The 9,485-nt window shown below is 47.3% G+C and overlaps 1 protein-coding gene across 2 annotated transcripts; it reads right to left on the minus strand.

Moving 5' to 3' along the window:
* Positions 1-410: 410 nt before the first annotated feature.
* On the minus strand, positions 411-9,212 carry lats1 (large tumor suppressor kinase 1). 2 transcript variants are annotated; one of them, XM_030109547.1, is made up of 8 exons: positions 9,033-9,212; positions 7,618-8,074; positions 6,818-6,932; positions 4,979-6,423; positions 3,672-4,254; positions 3,406-3,588; positions 3,174-3,280; positions 411-3,089 (listed from the first exon to the last, which is right to left on the minus strand). In XM_030109547.1, exons 2-8 carry the CDS (start codon positions 7,963-7,965, stop codon positions 2,598-2,600), a joined length of 3,273 nt encoding a protein of 1,090 aa, XP_029965407.1. In that variant the 5' UTR covers positions 7,966-8,074; positions 9,033-9,212; the 3' UTR covers positions 411-2,597. The 2 variants fall into 2 exon arrangements, with proteins under 2 accessions (XP_029965407.1, XP_029965408.1); XM_030109548.1 differs by having other exon boundaries at positions 7,618-8,071; positions 9,033-9,194.
* Between the last annotated feature and the right edge of the window lie 273 nt (positions 9,213-9,485).

Genomic DNA, 9,485 nt, shown 5'->3' on the forward strand with positions numbered 1-9,485 from the left:
ATTCTTCATAGTTTCACCTTGAAATTATCTTCAGATATCTCAAATTATTAGGAAAAAAAATATGGGATATTTTTCTGGTATTTTTCAACAAGAGGCAACAATTAAAATGTTTGGCAAATTAAAAAAACAATTTTTGTATATATTTTGTATATAAACGTATTTTTTAAATCATATTTTTACCTCTCTAATCACATAAAGGCCCCTTGAAACATTTTTGAAACCATAAACTACTGAAATGTTTTTTACTCTTGTAAACTTTGAAAAACAGAACTGTTTAACTCTTCATTTTGTTTGATAGATCAGCGCTATACTGTCAAATTACTGCTTATTACAGCTAACAAGACAACATGTAGATATATAAATGAAAGATGAATAAAAAAAGAAAAACAGACCAAGCCTGTGACAGCTGGTGTGGCTGTAGAACCTGTTTACATTCTTTTATTGATCACCCTCGTCCCTGATCCCAAACCTCCCAGAACAACAATGTACACAAAAATAAAACTCTCTCTCTGCATGAAAACACGAAACCAGTGCAGAACGACAGTGGTCACAGAGAAGTCCGTAAAAACTACATTCAGAGATCTTTCCTACGAAGAGAAGTAAAAGTAGTACAGCGGGTTACGAAACCGTGGTGATATGTGATCAGAGAGTCCAGTTTCTCTCGTATCTTCAGCACAAAAAAAACACTGGGTCGGGGTGAATCCTCCCAAACCGAGTGAACCAGGTGTTTTTAGTGCGACAGTGGAATTGAACACCACCAAAAAAAAAAAAAAAACCTACTTCTGTGGGGTCATGAAACAACTCGCCAGTTTAGTGCTTTGGTTGAGAGACAGCATGAAGTCTAAATTCAACAACAACGAAACAAAAAAGGCATTAAATCTAATCAGAGTCCTTGGATTAGTGTTCAAAGTCACATATTGACAGAAGGCAGCAGCAGTGAGGACTGATGAGGGCCTGCCCAAAAAAACAAAAAATCATCTTACAGGGAAGAGAAAAATATTTACATCCACTGTATACAACTTAATTTATAAATACATTTTAAGTATAAATTAGAAAAATACAGAACAAAATCCTACTGTAGTTCGTTCAACTACTGCTGCTACTCTCACTTTAAAATGCCAGTCTTGATTATTAGGAACCCCCTTTAATATTTGGTGAAAGATTAAAAAACAATCATTCAAAAAAAAAAAAAAAAAAAAAGGCACAGCAATGAATAATTAGAGCAAATCTTCCCTGCAAATCTCTACAACACTAAAATCCCCATTGCAACAGGCATTAAAATATAAATTAAGATTTGTTTTTTAAACCAATAAATGTAAATCCCCGCACTCAAACAGCATCTAGACTAGCATCACCAGCTACAGTTCGTGAAATAAATTAAGGGTTTAAAGGTGGGTGGGGGGTGGGGGTGGGTTCGATACACAGAGCACCCTGTTGTTTTCCCTGCTTTCTGTTCCTCTCAGGCCGCACAGCTAAAACATCAAAATGAGAAGAGGAGGAGATTAAACCGGCTGCTTCTGTCCAGAGGTAATTAATCCACCCAATAGCAATAATGTTGAGGTTCTTTTTTTTTGTTTTTCTTTTGAAGATAGGAACTGAAACTGATCATGTGATTCACCTGTGATTTGGCACTAGTTTGGACCCACAGTGACAACCCATCAGTGGCTTTTAAATCAAACTTTTAGTTTACAGGCTCCTCTACTGCTTCTTTTTTCTCTCCCAAATTTGAATTTAGTGATCTCCAGCAATTAAAAGTGCAAAAAAAAAAAGTTAATGGAACCAAAACAAGCAAGTAAAACCTCAACTTAGTTCTTTCTCGTCACCCTATTGATCAGGATTTGTGCTTTTAAACAAGTGTCTTTACTTCCAGACACGATGTGTATTATTCCATATTAGTTGTACTAACAGGCAGATTTAGTTACCTGCCGATGTTTTTAGTGTTTAAGCGAAAAAGCGAAGCTGACCGTATCACAGCCTTTTGTCCACATGGAGTTTGATTCCTCTGAGATCTGAAAGACGTAAGCGCAGAAGGTTGAGACGCCTTCCTGCTCTCGTCTCAAACTGACTGCATTGATTGAAACTCTGTGGTTTCGGGTTCAATACTTCCACGCTGCTGCCTGTCATATGGACGTATACAGCAAGTCACAAAAAAAAAAAAATCTACTCTAACAAAAGCTACAACTTCTCACATGATCTAAACGCTGCATTTGCTGCAGATTCTGGATCACATCTGACATCATGCAGAGGTCGTTGAGGCGACGTTAATCGTGCTCGGGAAGCCTCTGAAGTTCGTTCTCTGAGGTTTTTATTCCAAAGTCTCACACTAACAGCCGTCTTTCTCAATAATCAGCAACTTCGCAGGTGATAATTTTGTTTTTATCGCGAGGTTTTACGACCTTTCTGTCATGTGCTGCTCTGGAATTCTCACACCATGTGGACTCCGGGTTGACCTCTTCTCAGCGAGCGGTTTTCAGTTCTCCGTTTCTGTATTAGTGCGTCCCGTTAGCTCCTACAGACATACTCTCCTATGATCATTCTCAATGCTGAATCACACTCAAGCCCCTTCTTCTGTACACGGGCCGGGCGGGCCGACGGCGCTACACGTAGACCAGATCCGGGCCCTGCGTGGTCTCCTGGCCCGCGGCCTCGCAGTCCGCCTCGTCCTCGCCCTCGTACTCGATGGGCTTGGGGCAGCTGTACGGGTGTCCGTTGTCGTCGAAGAAGCGGCGGAAGGTGAACTCGTAGAAGGCGTGCTCGGGGTGCTTGCCGTTGCGGAACCAGCAGTTCAGGGTGTCGTTGAGGTCGTCCTCGCCGTCGCTGTCGCTGCTCCACATCTTGTCCGGGTCCACCGAGTCAAAGTTGGAGGTGTCGGTGGAGTGAGCGATGGTGGGGATGTACGGCGCCACCTGCTGCCGCTGGTCGCTGGAGAAGTCCACGCTTTTGAAGAAGGGATGGGCCTTGATTTCGTCGGCGCCGTTCTTCCCGAGGCGGTCCTCGGGTCCGCGGCACAGCTTCACGATGAGGTCGGACGCCTCGGCGCTGAGCTTGGCCTGTGGGGGGATGTGCAGCGTGCTCTGCCAGCTGATCACCTGTTGTGGAGCGAGACGCAACGTGAGGAGAGAGACGAGGAACGCCGTGGATGACAAACATTTGGCTGCAGGTGCCTCGCATACCTTCAGCTGCGTCTCCAGGGGCGTGGTCGCCAAGAAAGGCGGCTGTCCAACAACCATCTCGTACAGGATGACGCCAACGCTCCACCAATCACAGAGCTGCGTGTATCCTGCAGAGGGAAAAAACGGTAAACAGTCTCTCTTCAGAGGCTCTGGGACAACGTTGAGACTTTATGCATCTGCTGTTTCACACGAATGAAGCCTCGCGCTTGATTCAAGCTGCGTCCCGCCGTACCTGTTCTGAGCAGCACCTCTGGTGCGATGTAGTTGGGCGTCCCCACGAGCGAGTGCGCCAAGCAGCGCTGGTGCTGCCGGGCCTTCCTCCTCTCCAGAGGCTTCAGGCGGTCGGTGCAGCGGCAGTTGGCCGGGTCTTCCCACTCTTTACTGAAGTCCATGCTGTCCTGCCGCACATGATCCCCTGGAAGAGAGAAAGACGAGCGACACGTCAACAAGATAGGGAGGCAAATAAATCAACAATCGGTTTCGAGTGATGAGACTCACCGCTCTGGTAGTACTTGGAGTCGTGCGTCCAGCGGAAACCGGTGCAGAGACCAAAGTCTGTCAGCTTTATGTGTCCGTCTCGGTCGATGAGGATGTTGTCGGGCTTGATGTCTCGGTGGATGAAGCCCATCTTGTGCACGCTCTCCACGGCACACGTGAGCTCTGCGATGTAAAACTGGGCCAGCTCCTCCTTGAAGATTCCCAGCCGGATGAGGAGGCTCATCATGTCCCCTCCAGGAATGTACTCCATGACAAAGTACAGGTTGTCCTTATCTTGGAAGGAGTAGTAGAGGCGCACCACCCACTCGTTGTCGGCCTCGGCCAGGATGTCCCGCTCAGCCTTGACGTGAGCCACCTGGTTCCTCAGCAACACGTCCTTCTTGCGGAGCGTCTTCATGGCGTAAAGCGCTCCCGTGTCCTCTTTCCTGGCCAGGCACACCTCCCCGAACGCTCCGATGCCCAGAGTTTTGATCCGTTTGAACATGGATTTATCCATCTTGGCCCGCTTTAGCCGGATGTAGTTGGATTCTTTCTGACAGAGCATCATGCGCATCTGCTCCTGGGCTTCCGAGGACAAACCCACCTAAGGACAACACAAAATCCGTCAGCAAAACCAAGACAAGAGACACACACTCGTCGTCCGGGTTAGGAACGAACACAATCAGAGAAAGCAAGTGAATAACAGTAAAGGAAACGAGTGCAAAATGCACTGGAACATCTTTAGAGGTTAATCAGTCCATGGTACTAAAACAGAAACATGCTCGATCAAACGGACGTCATTGAGGAGCATGCAGTCTCTCCTCCATGCTCTCAACAACAATGCAGCACATGTAAGCTGTGTTCACACGGTTATCAGATCGCAGCGGAGCCACAATTAAAAAAATATTTTGGAATTTCCCATGAACATAATACCAAACAGCACTGAATGCTTAAGACATTTGTCATGCATCACTTTAATCCAACTAAAGCTGACAAGTGTGAACACAATCATACAATTTAAAGAAAAATCACATCTATCAACAACACTGCATGATTTACTGATGGTGTGTGGGTTATGTTGTGTGTGCGGCAGGACAGCAGAGATACGGTTACCTTTCAGATCAGCTGTTAGTGACAGCAAGGAAGGAAGCAGAGAAAGATAGAGGAAAAGCAGCTGAGAAAAAAAAAAACAGAGCAGCAAGAAAAAGATCAGTGACAGACAATACAGTCATGGAAGGAGAGCAAAAAAGACTGGAAAATAGAAAAAAGTTGGAAGTAATATTTCTAACTGGTCGGGGAGTTGATTTTATTAAAATCGGCATTCCTACCCTTTGCATCTCACTTTCCAGCTGCTTCCTCCTGCGAATCCGCTGCTGGTGGTTCTTCAGAATGTTCTCCACATGCTGTTCCATGAAAAACTTGAAGGCCTGGGGAGAATACAGGTTGACTCTTCCCGACTCCCCCCTCCGCTCCTCATCCTTCTTGTTGCGGCGGACCGGCACCGGAGACGTCGTGATTTGCTTCTTCTCCTTCTCCGTCGCTGCGGCACTTTCCGCGCTCTCTGCGGTCTTGGTGCCATCGCCGCTGCTCTCCTCTTCGGTGTTCTCCTCTCTACCCAGGAGTCTACTGGCCCCCGGGTCGTAGGCTGGGGGGGAGGCTGCTGCCTGCTGCTGCTGCTGCAGCAGGTGCTTTGGGTAGGGTGGGGGAGGGCCCTGGTAGCTGGGCGCTTCTGCCGCTCCGGACATTTGACGGACCGGCGCTGGGGGTTCTGGGTAGGTGGGCGTGGCCGCGGGAGGCGGGACCTGCCACGGCGGGTGCGTCGGAGCGACGGCAGTGTGCAGTTCGGGTTTCTGCACCCGCATGCTTTTGACGGGCTGCAGGATGGGCGCCTGTGTGATGGCGGTGACGGTGGTGGCAGACGGCTGGGAGCTGGCCGGGTGAGCCGCTCTGCTGTTCAGCTGGGGGTTATTGAAAGAGTTGGAGCGGCCCACCTGGTTGTGCTGCCATGACGGGGACAGGTCTTGGTTGTTGCTGCTGCCGGAGGCCGACTGAGGCTGGCTGGAGCCCAGGGGTCCCTGGGGCCAGGACTGAGGAAGACCGATGCTGTACATGTCCAGGTTGTGACTGTTTCGGTTGGGAACCAGCATGGACTGGGGGATGTTCCCACCATTCAGGTACGAGGGGGACGACGCAGGTCCTCCCGCCTGCATCTGCTGGTCAGTGGGGCTGTGCCGGCTGCTCTGGTTGACCGGGTATGGGGGGGGAGGCTGTCTGCTGCCTCCCGCCATGTAGTCCTGCTGAGCAGAGCCATTTTGAGACCAGTTAGAGGGAAAAGTGAACTTATTTCCCCCCGAGCTTTGCATGATGATGGGCTGGTGGGCCATGGGCACCGGGCTGATCCCACGCTGATTCTGAGAAGCTCCGGTCGGGTAGCCGTCGGGCCAGGGCCCCTGGGGTACCGGCGAGATGCGAGGCACGAGATACTCCATGTTTCCAGAGTAGCGCTTTGTTGATGGATTACTGTCCCTAGACGACGCGGGAGGCATGGCCCCCCGGATCGGCGGGGGCGTGACGCTGCGCACCTGAGGCGGCAGGGGATGGTTGACCCTCTGGGCGTTAGCAGGGTGGCCCTGAGGGAAGGCGGGAGGCGGACCGGGGCTGTCTGAGCGGTACATCATCCCATCCACCACCAGAGGACCATGTCGAGGCGCCAGCGACTCCTTCGAGCCCTTCCAGCTCGGTCTCCTCAGCACAGCCTGTGAGATGTGAGCTCCTGGAGGAACACATGAAACACATACTTTCACTTGTAAACTATGGCAGCTGTGCTTTGTGTTGTATAATGTGTAACACAAATGTTGTGTATTGGAATATGTAGTAATTACAGAAGTAGTTAAATTGTCATTTGGATTGACCACCAGTGCCTTTAACACATTTCTTTAGTTCAGTTTTTATAAAAGATAAATTATGAATGAGAGATACGCTGCACCAAAAGTTAACTTCCATTTAAATTCTTCCTTTAATAATGCAGTAACTCTTGCTCTTTAACACCATGGCCAACCTGTTGTTGAACAAATGTTCCATTTTTTTAAGAATATCAAAGCTGAATGAACTGGGAGGGTAATAAAAGAAAAGAACCAAGAGTTCTTCGCAGAGGACTGTTTACACACCCGGGGGTTTCAGGCCTGCGGTGGAGGGGTTGGCAGCAGCCATTTGTTCCCTCATTGGGTCCTGGTAGCTCGGCTTACTCATGTAATCAGGAGCTGCACCTCGGAAGTTGCTTGGCTAAAGATCCAAAAACAGAAGGAGGAGGAGGAGGAGAAAAAAAAACACACATTTAGAATTTCAGCAATAAAAGTGATACAACAAGCAAATTAGTTACAAACTAGAGTTTGTTTGGAAGCAGAACGAGGCCTGATGCACATCAGATGACAGTGTTCACTCTGAAAATCAAAGCAGTTTGTTTTTTTCCCCCCAATCAAATCAAACCCTACTGACACGTTTGAAAACATATATTGCAGTGATTCTTCATGAAATTCAGAGCCTTTCATAATATCTTTCCTCCTAACAATCAAATCTCATTTACCTGAAATGACAAAATACAGTTACAACAAAGCAAAAGACAAAATTCTAATCAGGGAAAACTCAGTAGCTGCGGTTGTTTTTCCATTTTCTCCACACATACTTTCGCAAACGTTTGTTACAGTTGAACATTACTCCACCTCATACCTGAATTGCATGCATGCATTCAAAACAAAAGTCAAGTGCCAATGGAGGAAGTGCTCATATTGTCAACTGTACAACTAGTCGGTCCACTCTGCATTCCACTCATTTTACACATAGTTCTATTGTAGACAAAGCGCGCCACACGATTACACTCAATTACACAGATATGTACAGAATGACATTTCTCCACAATCCTTCACAAGAACCTGTCTGTGCGACAAGAAAACAAAAACAGGGTTCTTACCTCCTCGAAGCCAGCACATGGGGGCTCCAGCAGCATGTGCTTGTTCACATCGGACCCTGAAGTGTTGGACTCGTTGGCAAAAGGCAGCAGCGACTTGCGTATCTCCTGTAAGGCCTTCTGGTAGTGGTTTTTGGGGTTGCTGCTGCGCCCCTGCTGCCTCAGATCCTCCGGGTGCATTTTCACAGGTATACCAAAGTCTCCTTTCGGTGGGTCGGAGGGTTTGGACAAGTTCCGCAGGCTATTCCGTATCTCCTGCAGCATTTGCTGGCTGTTGCCACTATAGTTGCTGGCTGGGAACGTTTTGGGCCTCATCTGTCGGTATCCTTCGGGCTTCTCCCCCCTCTTCATGTAAGAGCATTTACGTCGGCAGGGATGTGGATGAAGAGGACGTCACTACTCCGGGGCTGCTTGAATCGTGAGAGTGGTCTCTGGCGTCTGCCCTCACATCTGCACGCTACTGATGGAAATAGCACAAAACATCGTTAGATAAACAAACACTGAAAGTACATGCCATGCTACCTAACAGGTTAGGCCAAAAGCATGGACAGAGGCAAATGGAAAGGCATAAACATCAGAAGATATTCTTACAATGGCAATACTTATTCCGTTAAAGTTTCTGTACCAACTTTAAAATGTATTACTTTTAAAGCAGTTCTTAGTTTTGTACAAGTTCACGTTGTTTACACAGCATGAATTATTTTAAATCCCACTGAAAAAACTGAAGAGTATAATTAGAGTTGCTTCAGACACACTTCCATTCTTTTAATATTCATAACTTATTAACACTTTCTAAGTTCATAGTTTTGGTATGTACAGTATATTCTACGTGTTGCATTAACACTTATGATATTGTATTTTACATTTTAACAACCTGATTCAAATATTACCATATAATCTTTGTAATTATTAACTCATTCCAGTAATAATAGTTGCTTTAGGTCTTCATAATGATCAGTTCTATTATTGGACAGCTTCAGGGTGCAAACACGTTTATTTATTATGATCATGAGAAACTTTCACTGCGTTGTTTTGACATAAACTTGCTCGACAACGCTTTAAAGCAGATAACCTTACCTGGACTGAAACAGTATCCCCCCCTGCTCTGCACTAGTCACAGAGGTTAGCATCACATGCTAACAGGAGCGCTACCTCCATGCTAATTCTCCTGCGTCAGGCACGTTCACGTTAACTATTCACCCAGTCTGCCAAGGTCACTCAAAAGTCGCCAAAAACTTGGCGACCGTTCCGTTCGAGGCCGCGGACGTGATAAAATCGGCGTGCACTGAGCCGGATCGAGCCCGTGTGTGTCCGCGGCCTGTGTCCGCTGGAGGCGTCCATTAGCTCCGGAGCTAATCCAACAACAGGTCGCGAACTAGCCTGTTAGCTCCGAGCTGGGAGCAGTTTAGAGAACTCACCGCTTTCCGCCACACGTTTCCCTCTTTCACCCGACAACTCCGTCGGTTTGGGCTTCTCCCGCGACGAGGACGCAATTTAAAAGTGAGAAATGTCCCCGTCTCGCCGCGCTGTCTGGCTGCTGGCCGTGTTGAATTCCTGGGATGTCTGAATGACAAGTACAACTAGTTAAACACACAGTGGTGCTCAACCTGCGGCTCCGGGGCACAATAGAGGTCCGCGAGCGTCGCTCCGGACTAGTTTTTCTCACGAGACTTTCCTCTTTCACATATTCCTCTCCTTATCACGATATAACTGCATAAAAGAATAAAAATCACGAGTTCAACTATAAAGTACACATGGAAAGCATCAAAACAATCAGAATCACAATAATCTTTATTGTCACTGTTTATGCAGTGTGCATGTGCAACATTATGAGTACCTACATAGAATTTAAATGAGAAAAATAAAATTAA

Source organism: Salarias fasciatus, chromosome 15 (assembly GCF_902148845.1).
Source record: "Salarias fasciatus chromosome 15, fSalaFa1.1, whole genome shotgun sequence".
NCBI lineage: Eukaryota > Metazoa > Chordata > Actinopteri > Blenniiformes > Blenniidae > Salarias > Salarias fasciatus.